Source organism: Pholis gunnellus, assembly GCF_910591455.1.
Source record: "Pholis gunnellus genome assembly, chromosome: 21".
Lineage (NCBI taxonomy): Eukaryota > Metazoa > Chordata > Actinopteri > Perciformes > Pholidae > Pholis > Pholis gunnellus.
In genome coordinates this window covers 418305-437187 of record NC_136548.1, presented here as the reverse complement: position 1 = coordinate 437187, position 18883 = coordinate 418305, and the positions used below count along the sequence as shown (strand labels likewise).

Sequence of the window (18883 nt, the reverse complement as noted above, 5' to 3'; positions counted from 1 at the left end):
AGCCATATCAGTTGTATGTTTAATTACATGAATGGCATCCACTCTGTCCTCACCTCACCTCTCATCTTCTTCCACTTTGAAAACATTCTTTTTTTAATTTTCTATCCCTACATCGTAAAGGACTTGTTAATCTCAAGCCCGCCTGCAGAGGGCGCCATTGTCCAGGGTTTGTCACTTGCTTTGTTCCTCACTGTGCGGAACCTTTTAGAAATGTGTTTCTATTCGTCTTACTACAAGGTGACGCTTCCGTACACTTCCGGGTCGCAGGTTACAATACACATGTGAGAACTGAAGAAACCAGACTCGGACCAGACTACAGCAGGTTTATCTTCAGGTATTGTTAGTAATTTATTGTTTCTCCCCAGAACATTTAACGTGTGTGTGTCGCTAGCTTTCAGTCTCTACAGGCACAGAAACAGACCGGAAGTTAACGTTATATACAGACTGTTACATTAGCTTGTATTCCTGATGGTCCCTCGCTCGTCTATACACACTGAAATAAAGGCTAAAGTGTGTCCCTACATCGTAACAAACCAACTGTAGTACATAGTCCAGACACACAGCCATGTCTTTTCTTTGTTCAGATAAAGATGACACCAAAGAAGTCAGTCAGTCACGTAAGCAGCGTGGTTATTGGGTGGGTTCATTCATGTGATAATGTACATGGCTTTAACGGTTCTTGTTTATTTCAATCTTCATAAAATGATATAAATACACGAGGGAAAAAAATAGTAACAAGAAAAGACGAAGAAGAGGAAAGGGGGTACTTACTTATTTGATTTATAAAGATGTTTTTAATGCATTGTAGATGTTTCAGCATATAGTGAATATTGTGAATGCTAAGACCATTAGCATTTATGGATATTTAACAAGATAAGATGAGACGATTTAAAAATACAGACACTACTTATTTCCAGATAGATTTTCCTCTTTTCTGCTAAATTAATCTTCGTCCCACGTAGCATATCAAAACAATGTTCAAGAAAAAATAAAGACATTTTCAATGTAAAAGTATTTATAAAATAAATAATATTTGCGCCAGCATTACAGAAAACGCGGGATTCAGTGAGATTATTTCTATCTTGTTCATGTCTCTTGTATAAGAAAATCAACTTGAAACGTGTCGCACTCCATCACAGGGAAACATAATTTCTTTTATTTTTTGACCAGTGGACAGGATGGACGGGAAAGTGAAGGAACAGAAGCGGCATCAGCAGAAGCACAGCGGGCCGAAGGCGGAGAGGAAGAAGATCAAGAAGCAGGGAGGCTCCACGGAAGAGGATGCACGGAAACGCAACCCCAAAGCGTTCGCGGTGCAGTCGGCCGTCCGCATGGCCAAGACGTTCCACAGGTCAGTCCTGCTGCACACATCTGTCAGACGGACGGAGACTTCTTTCCCCCGTAGCATCAGAGATGTAGAGTCAATTCTATTGTTCTTCATACTCACTTCTAATAAGGGACACCAATTTGACATAATTAATCGAAAGTAGGAATAACTGATAGTTAAGTAAATTGCAGTAGTTCGAATAAACATACTCTTCTTCATGGGCTTTTTTTCCCTTATAGGTCCCAGGATATAAAGACCAAAAAACATCATATCCCCCATGTAGACCGGACTCCCTTGGAACCTCCTCCAGTTGTGATTGTAGTAGTCGGGCCTCCCAAAGTGGGAAAAAGCACCCTGATCCGCTGCCTGATCAAAAATTTCACCCGACAGAAGCTTGGGGATATATGTGGACCTGTAACCATCGTCTCTGGTAAGTCTGGCCACTGATGTCTTCTGTAGATATCCACTTCCATCGAGCGCTGCTGTTAAAGGGATAGTTCAGGTGTTTTGAAGTGGGGTTGTATGAGGTACTTCCATCAGACAGCCTGTTTCTGATGGGGAGCTGAAGCTGTTATTTATGCTCTCTTCAAAGCCACCAGACTGGCTGTCTCGATCGGATAGTTTGTTTCTGTTATTGTTTGACTTTGGTGAATTGGAACTAACCAGAGTCACACAATAACACCAGCAAACGAACCGACCAAGGCCGCAGTAGACCAGCAACTTCTGTGTTCTGTGAGGTAAGAACACTGTTTGTGGCTTTGAGGAGAGCATAGATGGATACAATGGCTTCAGTTTCCCGTCCGAAACGACTGTCTGACGCAAAGTATACCTGTAAAAATATTCTAACTATAGCAATATCGATTTTTTTTAGGTGACTAAAATACGTTCACAGCAGTACATTGCTTTGCTCCTGTGCTGGTACTCCTGTCTGTTTCACCAAACTCCATCTACTGTAGTAACACACTGACTGTGGAGAAGAACCTCATACAACCCCACTTCAAAACATGTGAACTATCCCTTTAACATAGTTTAAATGTTCCCTATCGCAGTTTTCCACAAAAAACATTGACCTTTGATTAAAATGGCTGTGGTGTCAGTTTGCTTTATATTTATGATTAAAAAATAAATAATCATGTGTTACATTTTACTGTTGGAGTGCTCAATGGTTTGATTTTATTTAACTGTTTTTTTATGGCCATCTGTTCACCATTAGGCGTTTGCCCGTAATGTTTCAGCATTTTTCTGTGACCGGTAAGCATCTACCTTTTGGAATTTTTAGGAAAAAAGCGTCGCCTCACTTTCATGGAGTGTACTAATGACATCAATACAATGATCGACCTCGCAAAAGTCGCCGACCTGGTGAGTTTTTCAATACACAAGACAAAAAAAACATTTAATAAATGTATGAAGGCTTGATTTAAATGTGCAGAAGAGTATTAGGGCCAGGAATAGGGGGACAATGAGCAAAGGAAGATTTTCTTTTTAGATTGTATTTTGGAGAATAAAGTCGAGATAATGTCACAATTTCAGTATATGTACTAAAATTCAATGTTTATTCTCGACATCTCAAAATGCAAAAAGATTAATTTTTTCTTATGTATGGCCCTGAAACCTTTTCATATCAGTGAGATGTGAAGCAGTATCACATAATATAAACATACTTGTGTACATTGTTATATAATCAACTTTACACATTGTGTTGTCAGTAATCACATTTTTTTAATCCACTTGTTAACAGTACATGAAAAAAGAAATATCACTTAGTTGATGGACTAATAATCCGTTGATATAATACAGCTTAATGAGGTGATTTAAAGAGTCCAGAAGGCTTAATAATGTCCTATTAACGCCATGAAGTTGAATTAAATGCATTGTTTTCTCCTTCCAGGTGTTGATGCTGATCGACGCCAGCTTTGGCTTTGAGATGGAGACTTTTGAGTTCCTCAACATCTGCCAGGTGCACGGCTTCCCTCGCATCATGGGCGTGCTGACTCACCTGGACTCCTTCAAGAACAACAAGGTGCAGAGGAAGACCAAGAAAAACCTCAAGCATCGCTTCTGGACGGAGGTGTATCAGGTAAACACGACTTAATCACACCTCCGCTGCTCCAAATGCCCCCATTGCTCACACGCAGAGTCTTGCACATTGAAGCCATAACTTGGACTTACTGTGACGGTGTGACTGCGTGTGTTTGAACCCCGACAGGGCGCCAAGCTGTTCTATCTGTCTGGTATGGTGTACGGTGAATATCAGACTCAGGAGGTGAAGAACCTCGGCCGTTTCATCTCAGTTATGAAGTTCCGTCCTCTGGTGTGGCAGACCTCCCACCCGTATGTGCTGGTCGACCGGTGAGTCAACCTGACACTGCTCACTTCAATGCCATCCAAATGTATGACATATGATTTTACATATCACATTTTTATCTGTACTAAGACGTGATTGAAGACGTTTATGGACAGCTTCTACACAGGTGTATTCTTTTTGAGGTTGGTGTATGGATTTACAAATGTGCAAGTATACAAATGTGACCAACGTAGTTCAGTCTTGATTTAAAAATAATGTTTGTTTCGTATTAACATTTTTGCCTCTAATGTTTACGCCCTACGTAAATGAACATGCCTTCTTTGCTCAGTGTCAGTGTAAAACAACAAAACAACAGGAAACTAAACAAAGTCAGCTGAATGGCCGTCATTGTGGACTTAAACATGAATCTCTGCATTGTATTTTAGTATGAGTCTGCATGTAGGATCACTGGAATGACTTAATGACTTATGATTGGCCGACCTTGCTCGGATCACACCCATCGTGGAACTCAACCTTCATTTGATCTCACACGCGGGTAAAGTTTCGTAACTGCATCTTGCACAGCTGTGACTATCGCGGGGACAACATCTGCCCACAGAGATAGACTGTATATAAGAAGTGGACGTAGTCATGGTGACGTCACCCATTGGTGCTAATACACATCACACATGTCATTCAGATGGCCCACATGTACATTTACATGATAATCACGAGGAGGCGATAATAGTGATCAGTTCTTTAGTTTCGTTTTCCTGGATTTTCCTTCTCGTCTTTGTAAAACAAAATTCAAACCGTGAACTAATGTATGAACTGTAGCACTCAGGAGTCCAAAGGTGCATTTGTTTGATTAGTAAAATGGTCTTTGAACATATTTTATTACATTATATTCTCTTGGCCTCCGTGGTGTTGAAAGACGCACACTTTCTTAACTGTTTTCTCATTCTCATTCTTCCTATTCTTATTAATAAGAATAGTGATAAATAAAAGATAAATCAAGTCCTTTATAAATGTTGCATCTGCCATTTCTGACCACATAAAAATTAATTTTCATGTTTTACGTTGGTGCCTCTCAGCACGGCAAACACGCTCGTGCACAGGGCCTATATGGATAATCCGACCCAGATTAATATCACAATTAGTGATTATTGATCTCAAGGAGGCGAACACAGTTGAGTCTATCTGCAAAGTCCGCTGCCGCGTTGAACGTGGTGGCGCCCTGTATAGTCTGCTGGATTGTTGATTGGCTGTCGGTGTTTTCATTGTTCAAATCATTTTGAAAGTGATCCCGACATCTATTCATAGTTATCGTTCTTGGTGTGGACGTCCCTTACTGTCACAGCTCAATGGAACGGCGCCGCCGTTAAGAGTGCACCTGTCAGAATTCCTGTCATTAGAGAGATCTCTAGATGTTCAGCGAGAAACCAAACAACCTCATTGTTGTTTTAATATTTATTTCAAAGGAGCAGTAAATATGTAACCAATAGGTGGTCCTCTCTTCATTCCAACAGTATGGAGGACTTAACTGACCCGGAGAGGTTGAGGACAGACTCCAAGTGTGACCGGACAGTGTCACTCTACGGCTACCTGCGAGGGACACATTTGAAAAACAAAGGCCAGGTCCACATCCCAGGTACATAAGTACAGAGCTACTTATCCATGAACGCCTCTTTTGCACCGGACACCAATGCAGTCTAAAGCAGAAAATGCTCCCGAGTAGCACTACTGAAACGTTTCCAGTAATATATATTTTTCCGTGGTTGCTCTCTGCAGGTGTAGGAGACTTTCAGGTGGCGGACGTGAACTTCCTGCCAGACCCGTGCGCCCTGCCAGATGCTCAGAAGAAGAGAGCGCTGAACGAGAAGGAGCGTCTGCTCTACGCACCCATGGCTGGCGTCGGGGGGGTCGTGTACGACAAAGACGCAGTGTATATTGACCTTCCTGCTAACCACGTCAATCAGCAACAGGTCTGTGTGCTTGGCATGGATCAGTATGTTTTTGCAGACAGCTGGTTTTGTGTGTTCGTAACTTCAAATGTGACCGTTTAAATGAGATTACAAGTACTGTTTTTCACTATTGCCCCCGGTACAGGAGGAGGTGCGGCCCACCACAGAGCTGGTCCAGTCCCTCATTGACACACATGCCACCCTAGATGCCAAGATGGCGGCCAGTAAGGTGTCTCTGTTCAGCGGTTCTGCCTCCCTGGAGGCTGCAGACGTCGACGAGCAGAGCGGGTGAGACGCCTCACAGCCTCAGTCTCTATCTCTTCACTGGGGACAGACGTCAGGGACATCAGATCCATGAAATATGCTCATTGCACGCGTCATTAGGGACAGGCCTCATCGATAGCTGTTCAGTGTCAGCGTGTATATAGCCCCCCCTTTACACCTTGAATCTAGATATGATTTAACCTGATGATAACACCTGGGATTAATGCGTCACCAGTGTCCACTTTGAGACGACATAGTTTGTCCACCAGAGAGCACCAACAGGTTCATCGTTGCACCCTAAGATATCTCGTGGCCACTATTTTTCAATAACAGAATTTGAGAGATCAAGTTTGTCAAAAAATGAACACATGAGAAGTCCTCAAATATTAACCCTAAAAAAAGTCTGCTATTGATCAAGTATTACAGGTTTCATTCCACTTTCCGCTTTCGGAAACAATACCGCTTTCGTCCACAGGGACCGCCAGAATCAACACAAAATGAAAGTTCCTCGTAGTAGCTTTAAGATTTTGTCAATTTTCACATGCACGTGATTTGTCCGAACACAGTAAAACAATAGTACAAAGCATCTGAAAACGTTCTGCCACTGCAGAGAATATACTGCAGCCTTGTATTTGACAGAGAATGTCCACTTTTCTTGTTTTGTATGTGTGTTAGAGAGAAGGAGGGTCTTCAGGAGAAGTGTGTCTGGGACCCTAACACCCAGAGAAAGAGGAGGAAGGTGGTCTTCACTACAGAGGAGGAGGAGGAGGAGGATCTCAGCGGCTCCAGTGATGATGAGGACGGTGACAGTGAAGACAGCGACCAGGAGGAGCAGGGGGAGTATGAAGACGAGGAGAGCCTGTCCACATTTCTCAAAGAGGCGAGAGCCAAAAGTGATGAGACAGAAAAGACTGTAACGGACGCTCCTCCGGTGAAGAGACAGAAACTGGAAGAGAGGAAGGTAGACAGCGCCGAGGTGCCGGTGTTCGCCGACAGCGAAGACGACCTGGAGGTGAGTGAGGAGGAGGAGGAGGAGGAGGAGGAGAGCGGCGAAGAGGGGGAGGCCGGGAGAGCGGGAGACTCCGGACACTGTTCCGAAGAGGACGAGGAAGAGAGTGACGATGGAGAGGAGGAAGATGGCGAGGACGAGTCTGAAGGCAAATTGGGGGAAGAGGATGGTGCAGCCGACGCTACAATGAAGGAGCAAACAGCGAGTGAGAGTGAGGAGGAGGAGGAGGAAGAGCATGGTAAATATACTGTGAAATGTAAAATCTGTTTTTCATTTTATACATTTCATATCATATCTCTGCAACCTGAGACATAGATGTCTCAGACATGACATCAACACTGTTACCTCTTCACACTCTGTTGATATTGTTAGTTCATTTATTATTTGATGAACTAAAAGTCTGCCCAGATCTTACACATCTCATACATTGCACCTTGAAGGACTTCTCGTCCATGATGGTTTAAAATGTGACGTTCCAAGTTTATGGTGCACAACTCCCATCTGCTGGTGAAGGTCATGTGGGATGATGTAAAGCTCCTGGAAAAAGCTAGTAAATGTTCTTTGTGGTGAGAATTCTCCATTCTCCTGTTTCCGTCCACAGTGGGTCTGAGGTGGAAGGAGGGTCTGCGGCAGAAAGCATCGGACGCGTTTCTACGGCAACAACAAGCTGCCCCCAATCTGAGAAAACTGGTTTATGGTTCAGGTAGCCTGAGGCTCTGGTTGCATGTTCCACGAATACATATATATCACTACATATCTTAGTATAATCCATTTCTACACTGTAAGTGTACGTGTTCAGCATGTTCCAAATATTCAATATTTTTGCCACATATAGGTATTTACACAGTTTGTCGCCAGTATGCTCAGCTGTCTCTAGCTGTTTTCAGTCATGAACAAACACGTGCTACAAACAACTAACTGTTTTTTGAAATGACAAATTGAAGCTGTGCATTAAGTTATACTTTGGCATTTTGTAGCGAATGTCAGACACGATATATATATATATATATATATATATATATATGAATGAGATTATCAGTGTCTCTAAACAATCTTCTTTTTTGTTTCCAGTTGTAGAGGCAGATGATTCTGAGGATGAGGAGCAGGAGCTGGGGGGGCTGTTCCGTGTCAGCCGCCCTCAGAAGAGCAAAAAGTTCCAAGCAAATGCGGTCGACAGCTCCCGTTTCAATCCCGACACCTCCAACAACTGGGACTTGGAGGAGGTACAGTGGTTACTAATAAAGCTCATTTTCCCCTGGGACCAGGAAGCTTTTGAGGAACTCATTGTGTTTCGACAGCAGGGACCAGGGTCTAAATTAAGTTCTGGAGACATTTTATCCCCCAAAAAGGCCCTGCTTAGGGGTAGCACTCTCTGACAGTACAGGAACTTTTCTCAACAGATGAGATTCTGTGGAGACGGAAGCTCTTACTTTCATTTTGCTCGTCTGCATTTCAACGAGCATCAGTGAATACTATGCAGCAGTAAATGTCGTCGCAGTGAATCAAAAGCTGAGCTTTACTTTTTCAGAGAGTTTTTAGATGAACTGGAGGCTGCAGAGTGTGTTTACCTCTGTGACCTCGTCCCATGTCATGTTGCTTTTTCATAAGCGGATTCATTTGCCTAATCTTCTCGGATCTTTAGATCGCTATGGAAATGCTTTTAGTTCCTTGAAAAGTATTCCTGGGACTAAAATGACCAGGAACCTCTTGGTGGAAATGCGTCCTTATTATACGCTAGTGTTACTGGGACAATTGAGAGTATTGACTTCCTATTGTGCTGCTGTTATGAAAGCAAGTACAAAAAGATGTTGTTGTTTTTTGGTTTTCCAGATGCTGAACTCCATCAGGGACTGCTTTGTTACAGGGAAGTGGGATGAAAGCCAAGATGCTGCCACACTGCTGAAGGAGGACGGTGAGCGAGGAGAACCAATCCACTCCGCCAAACACATCTCGATTTTAGACTTATGGAGGAAGAAAATACTAAACAATTCTAGTTACTGAATTATTGTGTTCAGTGTGGAACCTTCGATACCAGACATGTGAGGGCGGGGTGTAGCTGGGTCCGTTCATGGGGAACCACAACAATGTGGCGGCATGTTAACATCCCTGCTTTTGTTGTTCTACTGTGTCTAGAGGAGCTGTATGGCGACTTTGAGGATTTGGAAACGGGAAATTTTCACAAGGGCCAAACCGGGCAGCAGGATCAGCCAGAGGTACGTCTTTTTTTAAGCCAAGCAGTTGAAATTAAGATTTTCCACTGTCTGATGGACCATTGGAACATTATGCAGTTATGATAAAGCTTGTTAATTTGAACCAGCATCCACTACAGTGCTGATATCCAGCGTTCCAGTTTTCTCTGTAAACTGATTCTGCGTTCATACTCTAGATGATGACAAGAGTTTGGCAATCGAAAGCGGTTTCTGTTTGTAGGTTCGGTAATATTGACCAATCATGTTAGAGCAGGCTTTGGTTGAATGCAGATATTATGTTTTGTAATACTATATTGATTCTTAAAAACAACACTGTGTTGATTTTTGATTCAGTTTATATGCAAAGAGTGTTAACTCAGATTGCACTAAAAGTAGTGCTGTGATGTTACAGTGACTGAGATGACTGCAAACACAGATCTCACTGTTCTGACTGCATAAAATAAAGTCAGCTTTTATTTATCCAGATTCTATGCATATGTTGGTGTGTTCCTTATACTGTGACAGTTTTCCTCAAATTAGATTTACAGTTTCGCTAAGTATCACAATATATTGACTTGTAACCCCTGTATCATGACGTGTAACACACAAAACTGTCTTCCCCATTTCAACAAGCTTGTGTTTCCCTGGAGAGAATTCTGACATGTGTTTACATGTGTTGGCTCAGAGTGTGAACTTGCATGCTGTAAGAATTGGACGTGATACAGGAAAATGATTGAAATATATATATCCTTGGGTGGTATGTATGACAGGGCCACAATGTCTAGTGTTCTGCTTGGGCTGCACCAAATAGTTGAAAGCTTCATTCATAAGGTTGACAACTTTAAAACATTGTGAGCTATAATCCACTGTCCCAGTACTTAACAGACTGCCCTGTGTGTTTGGATGGATGAACTAAAGAGCTGTGTGTGTGTTTGTAGCTATTCTCTATACCTTGAATCGGCTCATTTGAAATGCTGAATGGGTCCCAAATACAAAATATTTGACTTCTTATTTTCTGTGACTTTGTGTGCTTTAAAGCTTTTACATATGACCAATTATCAGTAGGATGATGTTTTATCTTGTATAACTTATGATCAGCAGAAAAGTGAAAATGACAACGATGATGATGATGATCAAGAAGAGAGTGTGGTGAAGGTGGACGATGACGAGGTCCAGAAGAACAAGCGTCTGGAGAAGAAACAGAGGCTGAAGGAGAGATTCAATTCAGAGTACGATGACGGAGACGCCACTTACTTTGATGACCTGAAGGAGGAAATGCAGAAGCAGGCCGAGGTACCTGACACGTTCTGCCATACACAGCTCCAACTCATTCATTACACAGAAAATCCTCCGCAGAATTTCAGAAGGATGAATGGTGAAACATTAATATTAACGTTGATAATTCATACATTCCCGGCTTATTTCTTAAGAGCATTTTTCCACCTTCTGTCCTCAGCTGAACAGGGCAGAGTTCGAGGATGTGGACGACGAGACCAGAGTGCAATACGAAGGCTTCCGACCAGGAATGTACGTCCGATTAGAAATCTCCTCCCTTCCCTGCGAGTTTGTCACCAACTTCGATCCCCACTATCCCATCATCCTCGGAGGTCTGGGCTCCGCTGAGGGCAATGTAGGATACCTGCAGGTACGTTTGGTTTTGCTCATGACTGCATATAGTACCTGGATGTCCTGTAATTCAGATTTAAGATATACAGATGATTGTAATCCTGTTAATAATAATCATTTCACCATATAATGGAGAGGAGATGCTGGATTACATGATAATATATTTACCAGTATTATTTTGAATCAGTATGCTGCTGCAAATTAACACTGGTTACCTAAACCTTTCTTATTTATTCATTTATTTTTTTAGAGGTACTCCCACACCCCTATCAAATGACCTCAATTCCCCTTCATTCAGACCATGGACATGTGTTTATTTCAATTGATTTTAAAGTGGATGTTAGTGGATAGTTCAGGTGTATTGAAGTGGGGTTGTATGAGGTACTTCTCCCCAGTAGATGGAGTTTGGAGAAACAGACAGGAGCATCAGCACGGGAGCAAAGCAATGTACTGCTGTGGACGTATTTTAGTCACCTAAAAAAAATCAATACCAGTGTACGCTTTATTTCGAGTATTACTTTGCAGACAGACGGGCCTCTCTGATGGGGAACTGAAGCCGTTGTCTATGCTTTTGCCAAAAGTCACCATACTCTATTGAAAATAACAGAACACAGGAGTCACTGGTCTACTGCGGCCTCGATCGGTTCGTTTGTTGTGTGACTTTTGTTAGTCTGAATTCACCAAAGTCGACAATAATAATTTCACTAGCGTCTGGTGTCTTTGATGAGAGCATAGATCAATTCAACCGCCAGAGATCTCTGCAGGATAACCGGTGAAAATATTGAACATACAGCATATGCAGTGAGCACTAAGCTTTTTTTAGGTCAAATACGTCCACAGCAGTACATTGCTCTGCTCCCGTGCTGATGCTACTGTAGTAACACACCGACTATGGAGAAGTACCTCATACAACCACACTACAAAACACCTGAACTGTAAGTAACACTACAAATTGTGGTTGTATAAATGTATTCATTTATTTTATCACCCGTTCATACTATAGCCCTCTGAGATTTTCTTGATAACATTTTATAAGGGTGAGCATACATTTAAGTCTGTGTGTGTGTGTGTGTGTGTCAGATGCGGCTGAAGAAACACCGCTGGTATAACCGCATCCTGAAGACGCGGGACCCCCTCATCCTGTCACTAGGCTGGAGGCGCTTCCAGACCATCCCCCTCTACCATATTGAGGACCACAACGGACGCCACCGCCTGCTCAAATACACACCGCAGCACATGCACTGTGGAGCCTCCATCTGGGGTAAGACGGTGTAAAAGCGCGCTGCGCGCTCCAGTGCTGGTGTACAGTCAGTGATGAATTGTTGTTTTTTCTTTTCTGAATGGCTGTTTCTTCAGTTCAGCTGAATATGTATGATATGCATCATTAGGCAGTTTGTCTGTGCTGCTAATACTTACTGTATAGAGATGCAGGCCTTAAAGTTGCTGCGAGGAACTTTTTACTAGTTAGGAAATGGTCTCAATTTAATACTGATGCCTCTACATGAGTAAACGAGACCATCAGCGGGAAAATATTTTTATATAGTTATTCTGAATGCTCGTCATCGGTGCCACCAAGTCTGATTCCGGCAAAATCGGACAAAATCATGCAGGTTTACCAGAAACTCTTTCCGCTCAGACTCCAGCGGGGCCTCGGGCAGCACCAGTCCACAACAGTGGAGGAAAGGGAGGCACGGGAGAACCAGAATCAGGACTGAGCGGGGCAGACTGTCAGACCCTGCTGCAGCTGAATGAGGTTTTCTAAAGGGACCCTGGCGCTTTTAGACACTACCACAGACCGCCAAAATCAACACAAAGTGAAAATTCCTCGTAGTAGCTTTAACTAGAGTCTTGCTTATACTGTTTCATTGATTTCGAGATAAGGTTTGGTTTGACAACATTCTGATCTATTTAGAAAGATCTACCAGGGACACCAACCGTTATCAGGACAGAAACAGACAGAAATATTAGAACTATATTAATTTAAATACATATTAGAAGTAAAAAATGTAATCATACGAACAAACTATGGTAAAAAAGTATCATAGATTTCTGTATCTGATGATGATAATAACCGGTATTCTCTGTCTTCCTGAAGGTCCTGTCACACCACAGGGAACCGGCTTCCTGGCTGTGCAGTCAGTAGCAGGAGCTAAGGTAAGCCACTGACTCACTCTAGTCACAGCGGTCTGGATCAGTGGGAACAGTTGGTTCAATTATTTTCTTCAGATAACGTGACTGAGCGTCAGATCAATCAAATTCCTGTAGAATTCCTGTAGAAGTGAGAACAATGGCAGTTACCCAAATGATAAAATGGTAAAAATACTATTTGTTGTTTGTAAAATGGAACTCTCATGTGACTCCAAGTCGGAAGAACCTAGACTAAATGCAATAATGCATTAACCTCTTCCACCCCCCCCCCCCCCCCCCCCCCATTTAATATTGACTCAATCATTTCTCATAAGTTGTTACTGCAATTTTTAGGTTGATACAATTTTTTACACAGTTGGTTATACATTTTACAACTGACCATGTGAGTATTGATTACCATTGATCAAAAATCACTGCAAAATACCACATTAAGATACCAAGACCTCGAGGAACACCACAGAACAATCCATGCTGTGATTTGGTATCAAAAACTTTTGACATTTGGAGAATAGCATTTATCGGTACTTGGCGAGCACTTCTGATCTGGAAACTGCTCAGAAAGCCTATTGTCAATAAACCAGAAGCCCTACATCCTCTGAATGCCCTCGCAGGGCTCCACATCCAGCTTTCTCAGCCGCTGCTGGGCCTGAGACGTTTTACTTCCCCAAAAGCCAAACTTACTTAAATAAATTGACAATTTGACAAAATAATACTTACAACAATAATGAATGTTATCGTTTTACTTTATTGTCATCTATAGTGGTTATTTGCATAAAAACACAAAATTAAAATCATTAAAACATTTCTTTATTTTTTATTTTATTTAAATATCTGCTTTGAATGTTTTTGGGGGGCTATGGTAATTTTGATTATTAAATTATTATAAGCTGCTTAGAGCTAGTGTTAAACAGGTCAGAATTCCCTCTCTAATATCTATTTATGTTGCTGTGAAAACATCTCCTTTAAACAACTGGATTTGTTCAAGTTTATCACCAAAACGACATTTTACAAGATTACATTTGAACACATCATGATAATGTTTACAGTCATTTTTTCTGTCTAGAGCTGTTAGCTCTGTTACTCTCACTGATTTCAATGAATTCGTGGTTCACACTGTTGCATTATCAGGGATCGGGGATGAGAAAACATTAAAGGCGATCTCCTGATCTCCTGTTTCTGCTGAATATCGGCCCTGATAAAGATCCCATTTATTTTTTAACTTGCCCTATCGCATCAACTGAACGAGGCTTTCCACTTGCCCGAGCAGAGTTTTTTTTCCCCTGGGCAAGCAGGCCAATGTTATGTCAAGCTCTGCTAGGTGTGTAGATCGTGGTTGTAAAGTTTCATAAGGCTGTGATCATTCTAGAGGCCACAACCTTTCATTTTAAACAGCGACGTCTGACTGCTTTCAGTACAATGACATGGCTGCTATGGAGACGTCATCACACAGGAATATAATTTAGCTTATTGGATGCACAAGAGTCTCATCTTTCCAGTCATTCCCAATTAATGCAGTTTCAAGACTGTTTAGGGACCCCAATATGAATGTTTTACTGCATGCTAAAAGAATTGCACGGGATGATCATAAGGTGGGCATGTCAGTAAAGGGGAAGCCCGTAGAACCCTTTTTCATTCACATATCTTGAGGTGAGAGGTCAAAGGAACCCTGTGATATGGCCATGCCGGTTTGTCTCTCTCCAACATGTGGCCTAGTTTGAACTCATTAGGTCTATCTATGGATGTAGTCTATTAGTTATGGGCAAATCAAAGTTAAAAATACAACGCTGACCACACCTGGAGTTTACTACTTTACAACTGAAAGAACATTGTATGTTTTATATATTATTTGTGTTTTATCTATATCTATGTTGTTTACTTATGAATTCCCGTTTTTTCTTTCTGCAGGCTAATTTCCGTATTGCAGCCACAGGAGTGATCCTGGACCTGGATAAGTCAGTGACTGTAGTGAAGAAGCTCAAACTCATCGGTTACCCCTACAAGATCTTCAAGAACACCTCCTTTATTAAGGTGGGGGGACTTTTATTTACACCTGTCAATCTTTTAACCGTATGTATTATTTGCTAAAGAATCCTGCAGGCAATTTATTCTATTATTCTACTGATAAAATCAAATGTTAATTCCTTTGGTCAGATGCCACAAAATGTAGTGCCATGATGTTGGATGTTACAGATTGATCTGATTGCATAATGTTTTGTTCTAAAAACTATTTCTCAGATTTTATGCATATGGTGGTGTGTGTTCTTTATACTATGACGGTTTTCATAACATTTAATAAAAAAATTAATAAAAAAACATAGTATATCGCCTTGGTAACAGTATCGCAATATATCCCAATATATTGAACCATAACCCCTGTATCATGATGCGTATCGTCAGATTCTTGCCAACACACATCCATGGGTTTTATTTTTCATAACTAAAGAGGCCAGAGGAGAAAATTGGATTAACGGAATCACAAAAATGACATGTGACAATAAAAACATACTTGATAAATGAAACACATTTTCACACAAGTGCAGGCCAATGTGAAGAAGCAGTTCTATGATCTGAATTCTACTGGTGTGATGTGTTGTGGTTGACTCCTCCCTCCATCTCACAGGGCATGTTCAACACGGTGCTGGAGGTGGCTAAATTCGAAGGCGCTTCCGTGCGAACAGTATCGGGTGTCAGAGGTCAGATCAAGAAGGCGCTGTCTACGCCAGCAGGAGCCTACAGAGCCACGTTTGAGGACCGCCTGCTCATGAGTGGTGGGTGTCTGTTATGTTATTTTGCCGACCTCACAGTAAAGCTTTCATGAAGTAAAGTTACTTATCATCTCCACCGTGATTGTCTTTATTTCATAGTCATTATGCAAAAGTGTAACAACACATTACACACCGATGAATTGCTTCTGAAAGGACTCCTGTGTTTGTTTCTGTGTGTTTTGTCGTGCAGACGTCGTGTTCCTGCGCTCCTGGTTTCCGGTGTCCGTTCCTCAGCTCTACAACCCCGTCACCTCTCTGCTGCTGCCCGTCGGTCAGAAGGACGGCTGGGCGGGCATGAGGACCCTGGGGCAGCTCAAACACGACCTGGGCATCCGCAACACACCCAACGTGGACTCTCTCTACAAGGTGGAGTAGACTCCTCCTGATCAGTTTAAGTGTACACTTTAATCAGAATATTTTTGCCGGTTTTTTTGTCTCTTATTGAAAATAATCGCAATTATTTCTGCAGCAAGTTGTCCTCCAACATGAGTAGCTATCATGACAGGCCTAGTGTTGGCTGGCTTGACATCTGTAAAGCTGTACTTAACACAGAATAGAAATCCTGACTTGATGTGTGCATATCCATTATTTTCCCTTCCAGCCGGTGGTCCGAGCCCCAAGGCACTTCAACCGCCTCCACATCCCCAAGGAGCTCCAGAAGGCCCTGCCCTTCAAGAGCAAACCCAAACAGCAACAACCGAAAGGAAAGACGCCCAGAGATCTCCAGAGGCCCAGTGTGATCAGAGAGCCCCATGAGAAGAAGGTGAGCAGAACCAGACTCTACAGGCTCAGTGTGGCCGCTCCATCTGTAGTTAGGACGGAGCATTTGTGACTGATTTGTTCTGGTCTGACACCAGAACGAGTCCAGTGTGTCCAGATCTCACCATTGAAATGGTACCCTAACTGATTAGGACTACTCCCTGTAGTGAAACATGGCTTTATCTCTAAGTGTCGCTCTTCTCGTCCCGTTCCTTTAGGTGGTGGCCCTGCTCCACGCTCTGAGCACGGTCCACAACTACAAGAGAAAGAAAGCCCACACGATGCAGCACGCCAAACACAAGGATTTCCTGCAGCAGAAGGAGAAGCTGGAGGAGGCCAAGCTGAAGAGACAGAAGGAGGCACGGAAAAAACTGTACCGCGCTATGGGCCAGGCGGACCAGAAGAAGCACAGGTCCAGTCTGAAGGGGGCGCCCCAGGACGACTAACTCACTGGATGTGGACGTGAGGAAAAACCTCTGCAGGCTGAGATGTGTGGTCTGCTCTTTGGACTGTTGACATGCCGTCATAACTTTGGCAGAAAGGTTTTAAATGTATTTTTCTAGATGTATTGATATTAAACATCAGCTGAAAAGGAAAATGTAACTTTTAATTATAGAAACTGTCTTCCAGTCAACAAAATGATGTACCTGTATATTCGAGCATTGGGTCACTCGTCCTGATGGTTGTGGATTTTTATGATATCACCATGTCATGGAGATGTTATGTCACCTCACTAGTCAGAGTCTTTATGAAGCTCAGGATGTTCCAGTAATATAAAGTTAGGTTGTTTATTGACAGACATGCTCTCTGTAGTGCTAATGAACAAATAAAACAAAGTGTTACTTACTTACACGGTGAAAGCTTCAGAAGACGTAGGCTTCTTCAAGGATTTCTTCAGTGTGAATATCGTGTGCACCTGCTCCCAACGACACGCCGCTACTGTTCTATAACTAAAACCTTTTCCTCTGTCCAGGCTCTAAGTCAAAGGTCTCCTTTGTGTATCCGTACTGCACTAAAGAGCCAAATCTCACCCCGAACAGATGAACGAGTGCTGAGCGAATAGTGAAGGAATGAATGTCAGTTTCTTTGATGAGTTATGACTGGTAGCTATGGCAGCATCAAGCAGAGCGTTATGACAACACACGTCTGCAGGGAAAGAGACAGGGATGCTAAAATATACATAGTCATGGTCAATAAAAAGATTCATTCATTCTGTCAAAACATTGACTTTTAAAGTCACAATTATGGGATTGACATTTCATTTTACTTTCATATTTTTATGTAAAAAAAGGTTGATTTATGTTATGATTTTGACTTAGTAGGTTAAAGGTTGTAAATCATAAGTTTAGATTTTCTTAATCTTTACATTACGTAGCCAACATTTTAGTCCTGGTAGATTTAGATTTCTATTGTAATTATGGAATATCACCACAGACACCTAGTTAATAATACTCCAAATATATAAATATTAATACTTTAATCAGTGGGCTCAATCACCAGTTACCTCCTTTAGATATGATGATAATATGATAAAAAAGTCATTGAAGGTGTTCTTCCACTAAAACAATCCATCAGGTACATGCACCTGCTGTCATGGCGGTCCATAATCACCGCCAGCTTTTCTTCTTCCTTCATTCCATTCCCAGTTTGTAAATCTCTTCCTGGCGTGTTTTGCTCTGATGCAGCGTCAGGTGGTGGAGGACTGCTACCACACCTTTAATATCTGACATGTGACTGTGATACACGAGAGAGCTGGACGTCCACTCTGTTGCATCCTCTAAGAGTCACAGGGCCCAGACGGATCACCACGTCCTTCCCTCTGTGCACGTTCATGCACCTGCTGCCTCCAGGTTCACAGCAACACAAGGGAACAGTTATCGTGTATCCATTTTTTTAATAAATGAATAAATATTAACACACCACTATGTGAATTCTTAGAGGGCTATGGGATCATACAAGCTACAAACAGACAATGAAAGGATCTCCCTCTGTTGTTTCAGTTCGTCTCTTGTTTCACTGCATGTTCATCATGTTTAACTTGAGTGATGGTTGAATAAAAATGTCAGATCTCTAAACCAACAGCTTGAACATCACATGCAATTCATATAGTAATGCAATTATTACTATATATACACTACCGTTCAAAAGTTTGGGGTCACCCAGACAATTTCGTGTCAATTTTCAGTTTCTTTGCAATTTCTCGCATGGAATAGCTTCATTTCTAAGAACAAGAATAGACTGGCGAGTTTCACATGAAAGTTCTCTTTTTCTGGCCATGTTGAGAGTATAATCCAACCCACAAATGTGATGCTCCAGATACTCCTATGTAGATATTTCATTAAAACCAGACGTTTCCACCTAGAATAGTCATTAACCACATTAACAATGTATAGAGTGTATTTCTGATTAATTTAATGTTATCTTCATTGAAAGAAAGAGTGCTTTTCTTTGAGAAATAAGGACATTTCTAAGTGACCCCAAACTTTTGAACGGTAGTGTATATTAGGCTACTATATAAATTATGTTATGTTTATTTTATTTGATATGG

At 41.9% G+C, this 18883-nt stretch overlaps 1 protein-coding gene across 3 annotated transcripts; it reads left to right on the top strand.

The window, feature by feature from the left end:
* The first annotated feature begins 264 nt into the window (after positions 1-264).
* On the top strand, positions 265-17838 carry bms1 (BMS1 ribosome biogenesis factor). 3 transcript variants are annotated; one of them, XM_079183096.1, is made up of 23 exons: positions 265-334; positions 1171-1351; positions 1567-1757; positions 2607-2686; positions 3216-3404; positions 3534-3676; positions 5141-5262; positions 5403-5596; positions 5721-5863; positions 6515-7086; positions 7450-7551; positions 7920-8071; positions 8679-8760; positions 8982-9061; positions 10139-10330; positions 10494-10682; positions 11744-11924; positions 12759-12817; positions 14717-14839; positions 15432-15579; positions 15767-15942; positions 16178-16339; positions 16554-17838. In XM_079183096.1, the coding sequence occupies exons 2-23, from the start codon at positions 1179-1181 to the stop codon at positions 16779-16781; spliced, it is 3681 nt and encodes a 1226-aa protein (XP_079039222.1). In that variant the 5' UTR covers positions 265-334; positions 1171-1178; the 3' UTR covers positions 16782-17838. The 3 variants fall into 3 exon arrangements, with proteins under 3 accessions (XP_079039222.1, XP_079039220.1, XP_079039221.1); XM_079183094.1 differs by having other exon boundaries at positions 10136-10330; XM_079183095.1 differs by having other exon boundaries at positions 279-339; positions 10136-10330.
* The last annotated feature ends 1045 nt before the right edge of the window (positions 17839-18883 follow it).

Coding starts and splice junctions, on each gene's coding strand:
- bms1 (XM_079183094.1), top strand. CDS start 1,179: ATGGACGGGAAAGTGAAGGAACAGAAGCGGCATCAGCAGAAGCACAGC. Junction 1,352..1,566: donor ATGGCCAAGACGTTCCACAG/GTCAGTCCTGCT, acceptor TTTCCCTTATAG/GTCCCAGGATATAAAGACCA. Junction 15,580..15,766: donor GGACCGCCTGCTCATGAGTG/GTGGGTGTCTGT, acceptor TTTGTCGTGCAG/ACGTCGTGTTCCTGCGCTCC.